This window comes from Homalodisca vitripennis, chromosome 4 (genome assembly GCF_021130785.1).
Source record: "Homalodisca vitripennis isolate AUS2020 chromosome 4, UT_GWSS_2.1, whole genome shotgun sequence".
NCBI lineage: Eukaryota > Metazoa > Arthropoda > Insecta > Hemiptera > Cicadellidae > Homalodisca > Homalodisca vitripennis.
The window spans coordinates 43,696,796-43,712,910 of NC_060210.1; the positions used below are offsets into that span (position 1 = coordinate 43,696,796).

Below are 16,115 nucleotides of genomic sequence, written 5' to 3' on the forward strand. Positions count from 1 at the left end.
ATGGAAGATTACAGTAACTGTTTTTGGGACAGGAAAGGAGTTCTCCTTGTTGATTTCTTAGAACATGGCACAACCATTAATTCTGCGAGATATTGTGAAACCTTGTTAAGAAGAGCAATACAAAACAAGCACAAAGGAAAGTTAAGTTCAACAATTTTGTTTTTGCACAACACCCGCCCACACACGGCAAATTGGACTCCTGGACAGGAGGTGTTTCCACATCCACCTAACAGTCCGGACCTTGCACCCAATGACTACACCCTGTTTCCAGCAATGAAGACCTGGATTGCGATGCAGTGCTTTGATGACAACGTGGAACTGCGGGAGGATGTGACTGATTGAAGTCTCAGGCAGCAGAATTTTATTACGCTGTAATTTCAAAACTAATTTGTATGGTGAATGTCTTGCAAAATAATATTTTAGTATCACTTTCAAATGTATATAATACAATTATTTCCTTGTACTTTGTTTTTTTGTTTAAAAACATAATTTACTTTCTGAATTAAAACAAACTTACTACCAAAAACAAAAAGAAATAGTTAAATTTGTATTATAATTGTTTTATGTGTTTTACCCATGTAAAATTCCTGTTAAAATAAATAAAAATATAACAAAACTACTTCATAATAATTTAATTATATTTCTGAGCTTCCACAAAGATTAATAAATAACATCATTTACAACACTAAATACTTCCTACAACAGGGGTACCTTTACAATAAAAAATGGTTTAAAAACACTACAACATTAAAATAGGCATTGCATTTAGCTTGTTTTCTATCCCTCACATTGATTTCCAACATTTTAATTTTAATGTACAGACAATTAGATGTGATAATTTGTAGCTACTAGCAACAAAATTGTTTGGTTGGATATGCACACATTAACAGACTTGTTTAAAAAAGTGTTGGAGACCTATGTTACATTATAAATAATACTAATGTACGTCTTGTTATATGGAATACATAGGAAAGAATGAACCCCACTAAAAGTTAAAAGATAAGAAAATTAGAATAAGAGGTTAATCAGAATTAGTATTATTTGATATCAGAATAGTATAACACTAGTCTGGATTGACACTATTAAAAGAAAAGAAACAGTAAGATGATTTGACAGTCAAACAGTAAAAGGTTGCACCAAAAGCCTTTTAATAATTATTATAAACTATTTATAAAGCCCACAAAAATGTAAAGAAAACATTCAATGAGTTTAGTTACCCTCCACTGAGCACAAACTCCCGTGCATTGTCCACCTGATGTACCATATACTCCAAGTCTGTCAGGATACTCAGATGGCTCTCTTCTAGTGGAGACAGAGTGTTCAAGTTACCAAGCTCTTCCATTGTATGAGTTTTTCGCTTCTCCATTACCTAAACCATTAAGAGTTTCATATAGTATGTTTACAGTTTTTTAATTACAATATTTTACATTAATATGACCAGGAACAATTTCAATGTTTATTTAATTTTAAGCAATCATGTATAATAATTTTAAGTAATTCTTGTATAAAGTTTAAGTTTCTTTTTCTCAAACATCAATAAACACTGTATTTTTATGAGTATTTTATATCAATTTGCATTGCATATAAACGTTCTTTTTGTTAAATATGGTGCACAAACACAGCCGATCAATCAGTACCAATGACGAAGGTTGACTATTGAAATGGCCGGTCGTCAATGACACTGTTTTCATAGCTGTCAGTTTCCAAATTTGTGAGTGTTCTGCTAAAATATTGTGGTTATGTTTACATTAATTTTTTTCTTATAACTTAACCAAATTGTGTTTGTGTAATTTAGGCCATATAAAAATAGTGATATATTATGGTTTATTCAGTTCTGTGAAATAAGAGAACCTAAATGTTGACTTTGTAACTGATATTTCTGACTCTGAAACTTCTCTAGATTAAAGTAGCACTAGTGTGGTATATAATACAGATTGTGATCCTGACATCACGCTCCAATGAATGAATTTATCTAAAAACTGAGTAGGAAATACCTTTTTATTTAGAGATCCTAATTTGTCACACTCATCTAATAAAGCTGAGCCTTATCCTACCTGTAGACCTATACCTCTTCAAACTTTGTCTATTCCACACCAACCTAGGGCCAGGGATAGACCAAGACTTGCTAGACTTAATGGACAGGGTAATGATAATGAAGATAATACTGATTTAGAATATGGGACAGGTTGGATAGAAGTTTGTTAGAAAATGATAATAACTATAAACATTCTGTCATATTTCACAAACAACCAGAGATCAAACCTTGTCCACCTCGTAACTCACCACTCCCAACAACCTAGAGCTAGGGATAAACATTACATTATTGGGATAAATATACATTATTGTATTATCATATTCTTGTGTTATTGTGATTATTATTTGTAAGTTACTTAATAACTATTATTGCTGAGAATCACACTGCAGGAGCTGACTCAAATCAAGTGTACATTATTGTATTATTATATTGTTGTGCTATTGTGATTATTATTATTTGTAATTCAGCTAACTTTTTGGGGACCATAGGCAAACTCAGTCTAACATCGCTTTCTCAGCCATTACGGTCCAAGGCCGGACTCAGTCCGACATCTGTTGCAATGTAGACATCTAACAAAAAAAGTAAATCGAGCTCATATTTGTTCGATGTAACATCTCTGTAAAACTTGGACGGGTTTTAAATAACCAGACACAAGTTACTTTCCCCTATGGTTTCACTTACACCATTATTACTATGTGTAGTTGAAAACATGCGTAGTATTTATTTTCAGCTAACCAAAGACATGTAGCGTCTGCTGCTGTTTGGTTAAACATTTGTTTTGTATTTGTTTGTTTAGGAATAGATACAGACTTATTATCATTATTTAGTTGTCAACAAGAAACATGAAAAGTGAGTTTTCATTTTCAACTGAAATGGCGTCAACGAGCCAAGGTGATGCAACTGTTTTGCACAATGAAGACGTTGAGGATATATATTTTTTATTTTGACAGTGACGATAATGATATTGATCCTGATTTTGAAATTTCTAAGGATAAAAGTGTAGTAAGTGATCGTGATTTAGATGAAAAGAGGCTAAACAACAATCTTCGGCAACAGGTAGGATTAGGCCTAGATCTAGGTCAAGCTACAAAAAGCTACAAAGAATAGGCCTAAGCCTAAGCATAACTGTAGGGTGAAGTCTAAATTTTGTAAATTGTTCCGGACAGTTAATTGAGAGTTCCATCCCTCCATATTTATCCATCAAAATCTAAATAGAGTGTATCTATCCTTTTAACTCACACTGTATTTTAATGTGGTAGACGTTTTAAGTGAAATGTTTAGTGTGTGAGAGAGGTCGTCGGGACCCAGTTCTATTAGAGATCTTTATAAAAACAAATTGTAAGTATGGTTATGTGGCAGAGTGCCATGAGAAGTGATCAGCATAGTGTTTTGTCTTGGATAAACTTATTCAATATTTCTGATAAAATGTCCATAAGTTTGAATTAGTCAATGAGAAAAATTGTACAGGAAACTAATGTTAGTGTTAGTGTGAAGAAGAAATTAAAACTTTTCTATAAAAATTGAGTATGGATTGTTGAATTTAGATATGTGTTTAAAATGTTATGTCTGAAGTATTATAAATGACTTTAACAATACATTTTTAGACAGAAAGTACCAAATTGTATAGTTCTAATCTTAAACATAAAAAGATAAATTATACAAAACATCCATTAGAATGATATGTAAAATATATTTCTTGGTTATTTATCTAAAATAATACATTTTAATAGTATATTAATTGTAGTATTTAAAAAGATCTTGGTCATATTACATTTCTATTATAGCTTAGAAGTGATTCTTTTACCTTTTGGTAGCTGGCGAATAATTCATCCATCACCTCTAGATCAGTTTTCACAGACATTTTTAGACTTTCAAACTCTTTTTTTAATTCTTCATACGGTCGATATTTTTTCTTAACTTCATCTATTTCCTGAAAATCAAAAACTCAATAATCACGACTAAGATCATTTTTAAGTTAATTAATTTTTATTTTAATTTAGGAAAGGTTTACATTGGAATGAGGACCCTATGTAAATACATTCACTGCTGGTGTACACCTTTGCACTTAAGCTGTCAACCACCCTTGTGTTATCTACTGTACAATTAATGTTTTTAGCCACAATATAAGTAGTTCTCAACTTTACTGCGTTTGCTGTGGCAACTTGTAGACAACTTGTTAAATGGGCCAATCATTAACCTATTGCAAGAAAACTTAATAAATTAAATTACTTTGGTTTTCTATGTAAATATTTGTTTTTGGATCATAAAAGTGGTTTTTGTAAAAATATCCATTCATACATGTTCATGTATTTAAACATTGGCTATACTAAAATAAATGGAGAATTTTGATCAAATTCAGGTTTTAGAGTGGGAAAAAAAATAATTGTATTTCTTATATTTTATAACTTTTTGTTTTATACTCAAAACCTTTTATTTTTAGTAAAACACTGATGCAACAAATTTAATTATATTATTTGCACTTTTGCATCTAATTTAAAAAAATGCAAAACAAATTTATTACTATTTTAACCCTTTCAGCGCCATCACTTATTTGGGTGGTATGGCCAAAAATGCCAAGACCTATTTTAGCCAAAATACATAGTTTTACACAAACCATTATAACTTTTTATTTTTAGAGATAATTTCAATAAAGTTTATGTTGTTTTTAAGTTGATAAATGGTATTTAAATTAATGTGATTGTAAGAGAACATAAATGTTTAAAAAATAACATGAATTAAAAGTATTTTTAAAATTTAAAATTTTTTAACTTTGATGGACACAAACATATGTCCAAAAATGTATGAGCCACGCCTTATTTACCTTGAAATATTCAGAAAATATTATGGGTTTTGTAAAGTTAGTCAATGTTAGAATATTCTTTAAAATGTCACTGATTAAATACAGAAGAATGAAATAAATTTATTAATAAATAAATAAAATATATGTATGTTCATAAGTATTTACAAGATTACCACTTATTTGAACATTTATGACGAGCAAAACACACTCTGTGAACTCCCTTCTCACAGTGCATACAAATGGTTCTGGATCTTTTTCTTTTCCCCCCAGTAGTTTTACTTTCAGGGGGTAAGTTTTACATACACAACAGATCTTCTCCTTTTTTTCTGGTAAACTTACAAGTCCTAAATTCGATGTATGGGCTCTAGCATCATCTCCCCCTCCTGCAGCGGGTAAGGGATTATTTTTGGAAACTTTCAGCCAGCCACTCTTGATATAATTTCAAGAGTAAACTGTGGCATGTTCATATCCTTCAACATATTCACTGCGGGTGACGAGCATGCTCGTCATGTGAAAATGGCATACCGGGCGGTGGACGAGCAAGCTCGGCATACGGCAGCTGCTTTCATATTGCCTCAGAGCTGAGCAGTTGCCCGGGAAGGCTGTAACACTCATAGAAAGGTGTGCCTGTTTCGGTGAGTCAGTTGGTGCGATTCGTCGCCGGTTCGCCATTTTCGTTTGTTGTGTATGCTTTGCTTTGTGTGAGTCGATTATAGTGTCTGTTGACTGTGTAAGTGTATGTACTCATAATGGAGGAAGACGATAATTTTATTGACGATAATTTTTCATCTGATGAAGACAATGAGTCACAATGAAATGCACTTTCTCCAGGTTGTTGTAGTAAATTCTTTTTAAGTGTACAACATGTACAACTCAGATAGACTGTCCCTGTATGACTTCCCAGTTCGTGTTCTTGAAGACCTGCTCCCTCCAAAGGAAGCCCCGCTGCTCATCACACCGACACACAACAGCATGCATCGTCTCTCCAAACTAATAAAGCGCAAAGGAAACAGCAAGTCAGTTACTCGGAGGTGACGCATTTGCTACCAAGAAGGCAAGTGTAAGGAAACAGTATACTATTGTGCAGTGTGCCCTGACGAACCAGGTCTGTGTGAACTCAGTTGCTTTGATAAGTATCACGAGGACAAATAAGTACTAGGAAACAGGATTTTTTCCGGACATTTGCCATCGTTCAGTGAAACAAGAAAACAGTAACACTACGTTTCGAGATCTGCAATCTGATCTCTTCTTCAGGTAAAGAACTAACCTAATACATAATTACAAACTAAGTTAAAATAAACAAATCTTACTAAAGCGTTGTGACACGCCTAAGTCAGGAATCACAACCTACATGTTGTTGTCAACTTCACTAACACTAAAGACATGCACTTAATACAAAACTATACAAAACACTAATCATTAAAAGTAAACTACGGAATACAGGTCACAATGCGTCTTCACTCGTCTACTGACCACCTACGACTGGCAAATGTCCGGAAAAATCCTGTTTCCTTCACAATCCTTCCATCGTCAAAAATAACCTTTAAAACAAAGAAATAAGTACTAGTTTTTAGTCTTTGGCGGTGGGTGGGTATGTATATAGTTTTTTTCTAATTTTTACTCGGGGAGGGGGGAGTGTTAACTGTTTTTTATGTTGTATATTTTTCAAACTAATATGTAATATATACGTGTAATTGATGTACTATCTACGTGTCATTAATGTACTATATACGTGTAATTCGTGAGTGTTTGTGCCGAAACCTAGTGCGCTGCGAGCACATACAACACAGGGACCGGCACCCGGTGTGGATGACGAGCAGACTCGGCACGGACATGACGTCACCCGTTCCGGCCAACGAAGCTTCTGAGATACCTTGGACAACCCTTTCGGCTATCCTGATTCCGTTTTGGGTAAGTAAAAAATAAAAAAATTCCCGCATTTTCTGTCGCCGGTAATTTTGTCATCCACAGTGAATGTGATAATGTATTATTTTCTTTGTATATAATATATAAATTTAAAATCAACATACCTAAAACATTGAAAACAACTTTTTTCCAATACTTTACCGTTCTCCTCTCATCGAAATAAATGTAAAACATCTGGTCTGAATAGTCAGTTATGAAAGTGAGTTCCTTGTATAAGTACTCAGCAAGAGGAATGGATGTAAAAAGATTATCCACAAAGAGAGAAAATCCCTTGTTGAAATATGGCCCTAATTTTAGTAAGCTTACAACCACGTTGTATGCCTATCCATGTTCTGTTGCAGAGCTGTCATAATGTTTCCCTTTATAACAGGAAAATGATGGACAATATTTTGTGACACTGTCACACAACATCCACAGCTTAATTCCCCACTTGTGATGATGCTTGTTGGGTAGATATTGGATTAACCATGTGTGGTTCTTTGTCCCAATAAGACTCTCATCAATAGATATTTCCCTGTGATGAGTGTACTGCCTTCTAAATACCCTATTAGCATATAAACCAGTGGTAAGAATTTGGCACATGGGTCATATCCTGGAGTTCCAGGTTTAGCAAGTGGCCTGTTGGTAATGTGGAAAAATTGGAGGATAGACTCAAATCGGTTACGGCTAAATATTGCAGAGAAACATGAAGTAGCTGACTCATCTAATGTTGACCAGTAACTGTAAATAGTAGGGTTTTTATGATTTCCATATTCATGACAGTGGCAATGAAACCCTTCATTTGATTTAGTCACAGGTTCCCATCTCTGAGCTCTTGCTCCTGGAGAGAGGTTTGGGTAGTTTTTATCAACTCATTTGCATACAAGTTTGTCATACTGACAAAGTCATTTAGTAAATTTATAGTGCAATACATATAAAAATAATCAATATGCTTACTATTATCATGGGAACAATGTTTAGGTCCTGGTGTTTCATCCAATATAAATTCGTGATTGTAGTCTACATCATTTCCTTCTTCTAGAGTTTACCAAACAATGTTTGGCTCAGTCTTATCTGAGTCATCAACTAGGCCTATGTTACGCAGGTCAGGGTTAATTCTTGGCTTATCTCGAGGTCATTGCTGCCCTGAAGTACTTGGTGCATCCAGATCAATGTTTTTGTCAGTTTTATCGGAGGTTCACCTTCGTCAACAAATACACCAGTGCCAAAATTATTATCTTCACTTGCTAAAAGTTCTTGTACAAGTGTATTCTCACTGACTGGAGAACGTTCATGATTACGTTTCCTCATATTTTATACCGAAATAACTTAAAATATGATAAATAAGATACGTAAACACGAACTAAAATACTAGAACAATGACAATATAACCCTATAATGCACTAACAACAGACAAAATACATAATCTAATTGCTACAGAAACACCAACCAATCGCAGTCAAGACAGCTGGGAACAGACCAAAAGCAAAACGTACAAGGCTGCCATTCTAAGATACAAAAATCCAAAGTGACTAAAATATTTCCTCCATGGAGACCGTTTCCTTGTGAGTCAATTCATGTAATATCATGTTATTTAAGCGGCCTTAAGTACGAAAATAAAAATAAAAGCGAGTGATCCGACATATCGGATCATGGCATTTTTCTAAAGTGTAGTAGGGTGATCCGATATATTGAACCCTGACGCTAAAAGGGTTAAATTGTTTTTTTTTTTACATTCAGTGTTGATATTTAATAAAATTATATTTTCAAATCAAAAGCTAAAAATACTGACCTCGAGGGTTGGTTGTATATCCTCAGCTGGTATGTTTTTTAACCTCTTTTCCAAATCAGAATTTTCACCTTCTTGATCAGTGAATGTGCTTGTTTTCTCAACTACAGAAACTGACGTTGGTGTCTCAGTTTCATCATTATCAAGAAGTTTGACTTCTTTCTTGTGAGTGCTCAAATTTATACGAACATGGAGTCCAGGTGGAATAGGTTCATCTGGAAAATTTTTGCTACATTTAACATATTGACTGTCTGATTATATATATAACTGACTTGATCCTGTTATATGGTAACACTGCATGGTCAACTGAATGAGTGTGTTATGATAGACACTTGGTCATTCGAACTTTGATAACTCAAAATAATAGTTAATTCAAATAATATTCTGTTATCTTCAAAAACTCTTGATATTTGAAAATTTAATAAGAAGATAGCCCTAATAATCTTTAATTTTCCAGAGTTTCATGATACGACAAATGAAACGTATCTAATTACGCTTTTTTCCTTACAAACACATTTAACATTTTAATCTGTTCTTAAACAGAATTAAAATATTCTCAAAATATGTATGTAATATAGAACTATTCTATAGCCAATGAAATAACAGAGACAAGAAGCAAAAATTTAAGCTAAATTAAATTATTTTAAAAAGCTTACAACTAAGTTAGTTGTTCAAATATAAAAAAATAAAACAGGATTTTACGGGACATTTGCCAGCGTTCAGGACACAAATAAGCATAATAAGCAATTTGAACAAAAAAGAGACCAAAGTAGACATAGAAATCCTAGACAAACCCGTAAAAATACTCCACCAAAATGTACAATGCATTCAAAACAAAATCGATAGGCTAGCAAACTTTCTAGATGACACTTGCCCAAACCTAGCAATTACTGAGCATGCCCTAAAAGACGAATTACTACTACATCACACAAGGCTTCCTGGATACACCCTCAAAGGAGGTTTCAACAGACGGAACCACAGACTAGGGGCGTAGCAATATTTGTAGCACACAATCTGGAAAATCAAACAGAGTCAATAAACATGCAGCTGTACTGTGAAGAATGACAGGCTTGATGAGTCTCTGGAAATCCTCTCCACAGTACTTGAGACAACAAAGGCTGACACTCACTTGACATTTATAATTGATGACATAAATATCAACAATTCACTGAAACACTTTCTAGGCACAATATGGAAAGACGGATGCTACAAGCTACTAGGATTACACCTACTACCCCTACCTCCATAGACTTTGTACGCAAAAACATGAAAAATGAAGAACTTAGTACAGCAGTAATACATGTAGGAATATCTGATCACACTGCACAACTCAGCACAATCTTACTTAAAACAAAAAATTCAGACATTCCTAATGTTGTGCGCAGATGTTTCACTAAAAATAACCTTGACTCTCTTCAGACAGAACCGCAACAGGAGGACCGGATGGAAGTTTTCAATGCCTAAACTGCTGAGGATGCATACAATAACTTTATTAATACATTAAAAATAGTAATGGATATTTCTATCTGAAGAAAAAAACTTCGAAAGAGAGAGAAAAAGAGAAACAAGACTTTTTGTGATGAAGAAGCAGCCAGACTCAGAGTTAAATATCTTAGAAGCCTACAAAAGTACCAGGCATCAGGAAATACCCAAGACAAGGTGGAGACTAAAAGAATTAAAAAAGAATATGACGAAAGATTAAAAACTCTGAAACGTCAGGCATTGATAAAACACATAAAGTACAGACAATAAATCAAAGGCAGTGTGGCAGGTAGTTAAGAATGAAAAGAAAAATGCATCACACCACAAAACACAAATAAAACTGAAATAAATGGACTCAAAACTGATAAACCACTAGAAATTGCTTGACACCCAAACCAATTATTCACTAATATTGCAGATAGAACACTCGTCCAAAACAACAGTCACCATAAAAGAACTGCAAATTTCACTAACAGACAGCAAATCCTGCACTTCTCAATTTTGCCTATACAGATGAAAAGGAAATTGGAGACAAGTCTCCAGGAATTGATGACGTTTCAGCTCAGCTTCTAAAGCACTGCAGTGGTTCACTCACAAAGGGGAAGCACATCAGCAGGTAACCTCCAAAGAATCTTTATTATATAAAACAAAGCTATAAGAATTCTTAGAAACCTTAGCTCGAGAGATAGCTGCAAGGAAACCCTCAATAAACTGTGAATTCTGACATTTGTACCACTGCACGTACGAGAAGTGGTCCTATATGCTGATATTCAAGAATTGCCCCGGCACCACGATCTGCACGTCTATAAAACCTGGTATAGATCCCAGTACACCCTTCCTGAAAACAACCTTTTGCTATACAAAAAATTAATACCTTTAAAATGAGGTATCATATGACCTATGCTCAAATTTGAAAGTTTTCCAGAAACGATCCCTACCACCCAAAAAGCGCTCTTTTGGGATATTTTTCTGGGTTAAAAGTAATTTTACTGAATTCTTTAGGGTCAAAAATGGGAGTATTAGATGAAACGAATGATGTAGCTTGATTTATTTGGTTGCTATAAACACTGCACAGGTGGTGTGAAACACCCTGTAGTTTTATTACCAGGAGGACAAGCAAAATATGTTAATAACGTTGAAATATTTATTGGCTAATCCGGCTGTTCCTTTACTGTAACGTGGTGTGAAACACCCTGTAGTTTTATTACCAGGAGGACAAGCAAAATATGTTAATAACGTTGAAATATTTATTGGCTAATCCGGTTGTTCCTTTACTGTAACTAAAAAACAAACATTAGTTTAATAAATGAGCAATAATAACACAACATAGATGTACAATCTACTTACAACTCACATGATAACTTCCAATCACATAAAAATATTTTTCCTGATTAAAAATAGCATAAGATTACATGACGAACTAATAAAAAACACAGTTACTAATTAGAAAAGAAACGAATTCATTTCCAAAAATTGTAACTACTCATGTAATCTACACCCAAACATACAAATAACTTTCAAAACTAATTGCCGATATTTTTTTGTTTGATTGTATTGAATATCAATAATGTTCCAAGTTAATTCAATTAATAATTTGTATAGTATTTGATTAATGGCCACAAGTACAATGGTGATGAATATGTGTTATTTGTGCACAAGTTGTCAGGCATGTTTATTTTTCAAAATAGTAAAAAGTAACTAAACGTTATACTGTTTTGTTAGATACATTTTATAAATACACAGTCCAGGTTAAACTAAAACTAAATTATTGCTTTTTTACATATAAAAACAACTGAATTATACTGTAATTTGAAATACCTATAACCTAATTCGCTTTGACATTTTAGTTTCGGTAGTTTAGATAATCTTGAATATTGATATTCGATTCTGGTGGTGACCGCTCATTATACTGCAGCCATGTGTTTGACTATTAAGTCAGATAAATCCGATCTGAGTAAGGTAAAAACACGATAAAGTGAGGAAAAGCTAAAAATAACCTGAACTTACCTAACCTAATTATCCACTACTTTCGTACTACATCACTATCTGCTAATTACTTACATCTACCTTCTCATAACCACTGATAACACATACTACAAAACACACAAATAACTAAATGTTTCTCTGCCCAAGGAAAGTACAACATACCTACTTGGAGAGTTGAAAAGCTATGTTATTGTATATCAGTATCCCTTAAAACTGTTGATAGGTAAATGTTTACATTAGCCACGTTAGCTACAACGATCTAAAACTACTTTTACCAATTTCTCAAAATAGTATATTAGAATGTCCCGAAAGAATTTTTAAGCAGTCGTGACAGTGGCGTAGCGAAGGGGGGGGGTCCAGGGGGTCCGGACCCCCCCCCCGAAATTTTAAGACATATTAAAAAATAAAGCATGGAGCAGGAGAAAAAAGGAGAGTTATCATTATTCTTGTCTACAAACATTAAATTGATTGATGTAATTGATTAAAGTGACTGTTGTTAAAAATATAATTGTCCTTTCGTTTAAATCATAAAGTATCAAACGATACTTTTGGGCTCGGCCTTTAGGATAGTGTAGTGTAATCACGGTATTTCTATAGGGCACGGTCACGTGACGTCGCAAAGTCACCTGAACCGTAACACGGCGAACAGTTTAAATTAGCGACCACCTCGTTCAAATTCGTCTTGGGGACGTAAAATGGCTGCTTAGAATTAAGTTACGACGTTGATTTTAGGTGTCATTAAACTGTAGACGTGTATATAATTATCGAAAAAGATATATAAAATCACTTTTGGTCGGAAAATACACTTGAAAAACACTACTCAACTAATTTCAACTAATTTGGACTTCAGTGATTGAGGTAAACTTGGTGTTTTCCATTGAGTTAGGACGACGATTTTTGTTATCATTAAACTGCACATTGCACCTATATAATTATCGAGAAAAAATCACTTCCGGTCGGTAAATACCGAAGAAAAGCTCTCTACAGATTCAAGTTTTGACGATTTTGGATTTCACTGGTTGAGTGGTTGAGATAAAAGTGATACTTAGAATTATGTTAGGACGTTGATTTTAGGTATTAATTCAACGCCGACTAATACATATATAACTATCGAGAAACAAAACAATAAAATAACTTCCGGTCGGTAAATACCAAAGAAAAGCTCTCTGTACAGATTCAAGTTTTGACGATTTTGGAGTGCACTGGTTGAGTGGTTGAGATAAAAATGGTACTTAGACTTATGTTAGGACGTTGATTTTAGGTATTAATTGAACGCCGACTAATACATATATAATTATCGAAAAACAAAACAATAAAATCACTTCCGGTCGGAAAATACCGAGGAAAAGCCCTACTGATTCATATTTTGACGATTTTGGATTTCACTGGTTGAGTCGTTGAGATAAAAGTGGTACTTAGAATTATGTTAGAACAGTAATTTTAGGTATCAATTGAACGCCGACTAACTCCTATATAATTATAGAAGAAAAATTGAAAAAATCACTTCCGGTCAGATAATACACCGGAAAACTCTACTGAAGAAGTTCCGACTACTTTGGATTTTACTGGCTGAGGTATTATTTCATTTTCCTTAGTATATTCCAATCAGAAATGATTATTTTTGTTTTTTTGTCTCGATAATTATATATTTATTAGTCGGCATTGAATTAAAACCTAATATCAATGTCCTAACATAATTATAAGTACCACTTTTACCTCAACCACTCAACCGGTAAAATCCATAATCGTCAAAATTTTAATCTGTAGAGAGCTTTTCTTTGGTATTTACCGACCGGAAGTTATTTTATTGTTTTTTTTTCTCGATAATTATATATGTATTAGTCGGCGTTGAATTAATACCTAAAATCAACATCCTAACATAATTCTAAGTACCACTTTTACCACGTGAATCTGTAGAGAGCTTTTCTTCGGTATTTACCGACCGGAAGTGATTTTTTTTTTCTCGATAATTATATAGGTAGTTGAGTACAGTTTAATGATAACAAAAAATCGTCGTCCTAACTCAACCAAAAATACCACGTTTACCTCAATAACTGAAGTCCGAAGTAGTTGAAGTTCTAATCATTAGAGTTTTTCAGGTGTATTTTATTTCAGATCGAAAGTGATTTTTTTATTTTTTTCCCGATAATTATATTCTACTCGTCTACAGTGTAATGATAAAAAAATCATCATTATAACTCATTCATAAATACCTCAATCAGTGAAATCCAAAGTAGATGAACTTCTAATCTGTAAAGCTTTTCCGGTGAATTTTCAGTAGATTCATCTGTACCCGAGCAACGCTCGAAAATTGCCCTCCTTTTCTAAAGGGTTTTCGGCCGCCAGTGGCCCGATGTCCCCGAAGGGGTATTTCATTTTCTCCACAGAATATAGTTGTGTCAATTATAAGATTGAGTGAAGCTCTGTTTTGTTCTTTTTCTTTCTTATCCGTTGAATCCAACATCACTTTGGTGCCTTCTACTCGGCCAGAATTGAACTTCGTAAGGTTTCTGTAGCTATACAAGAAACTTTGTGGTACTAGAGTTGCTGTGAGAGTTGAATTTGCCTAATACATCTTTCCACTTTCTAAAAGGCGTAGTTACTAAAGCTCCATATTTTTGGTATTTACCTTTTACCAGTGAACTCATTGGCAAATAACACAGAAAACGTCCCCCGGATCCCCCGATTTCGGACCCCCCCCCCGAACGAAATTTCTGGCTACGCCACTGAGTCGTGATACATAATTGTACTATAATTGATATGTTTGAAGTGATATCGCAATTAGTCCATCAATCTAGGGGACCAAGAGAAATTGGGGTTTCTGAGTGGGGGGGAAAATAGCAACCTAAGGAGGGGTAGGCATTGATGGAGGGACTAATCAGGATACACACATTTGCTCAAGGAGTGATAGAATAGGGCTACCAACTGCATATGAGGATAGTTAAAGTTTTTGGTTCTTCTTCGTAAATTTGGATACAGTTTCTATCTCTTTGGAGAAGTTTGATGTTTTTCCTGTGGGGAGGGCTTTTCTGCCAATATGAATCATATTTGCACATCTCACTATAAAATTATTTTTTCTGATTGGTCAGATTTTGCTGTGTTGTACATTTCAAATAAAGATGTTCTATATATGTTTTTTGTGGCTATTAGCCACCTTGTAATCGAGTTATGTTGTATTTATGTAATAGTAAGCTGTTTTACCTATACACAATATTTTAGGCTTTTTTATTAAATGTTAGAATGTCGTTCTAAAGTATATTGTGTAGTTTTGAGTTCAACATGGAATTTTACATTCATTTTCTTTGTGCAACAATGTGGGGCTATTGTCCTCTAGCTATAGATACACTGCTGTTTCATTGTTTTAGACGGGTTCATTACAGCTAGATGAGTTTGTTATATTTAGTGAACATCAGTGATATTCTGCTCAGCCTCCTAAATGGAAATATAGTTTTAGGGGGTGGAAATAAAAAATGACTGTTTTTAATAATTAAAATTTAAATATAAATTTGTGGTTATACTGGTGAACTGTGTTTTTTTGTTATCTATGATTTTCAGTGTTATCTGCTTCCGATAGCTGATCTGAATGTTCTGTGGTCAGAACAGCTCAGTTAAGTAACTATCATTCATGTCATCCAGTTAACCCTTCACTGTCTTCTCCATGGCATCTATTACATAATTGCGACACATTACCTGACATGAATTTGTTTTGAATGTTATTTACGTGTTCGACTGCGGATTACATGGGCGGCAAACAAAGAGTGGCACAGGCACTGGAATTGTGGGGGTAAAAACCGTTTTTGGGAGGATTAAAAATTTGTTTTTATCAAATTAAAGAGCATGGGCAGAGTACGATAAGCGGATCCGATTTTTACATTTCTTATTACAATCATCGATACTTTAAATATAGAATAAAAGAACTATCAATCGATATAAACGTATATAAAATACTAAATTAAAGTAACAAGTTTCAAATTAATAGAAATAGTATAAACAATTAAATTATGTCATAAATAATTTTTAAAAACCATAACCAATAACCAAACATTAAGACAAACAAGTGACTTGAAACATGCCCTTTAAATAATTAAGGCATTGTAACAAACAAACATATTGAAACC

General features: G+C 33.8%; 1 protein-coding gene across 1 annotated transcript in view; it reads right to left on the reverse strand.

Annotated features, from left to right (window-relative positions):
• LOC124359229 (nucleotide exchange factor SIL1) overlaps window positions 1-16,115 on the reverse strand; it is a 42,940-nt gene that overhangs the window by 24,345 nt on the left and 2,480 nt on the right. Inside the window, exons 2-4 of the mRNA XM_046811800.1 lie at window positions 8,533-8,744; window positions 3,840-3,965; window positions 1,218-1,369 (exon numbers count right to left, since the gene is read on the reverse strand). Of these exons, the coding sequence (XP_046667756.1) occupies window positions 1,218-1,369; window positions 3,840-3,965; window positions 8,533-8,744 (490 nt within the window). The remainder of the gene's footprint in view (window positions 1-1,217; window positions 1,370-3,839; window positions 3,966-8,532; window positions 8,745-16,115) is intronic.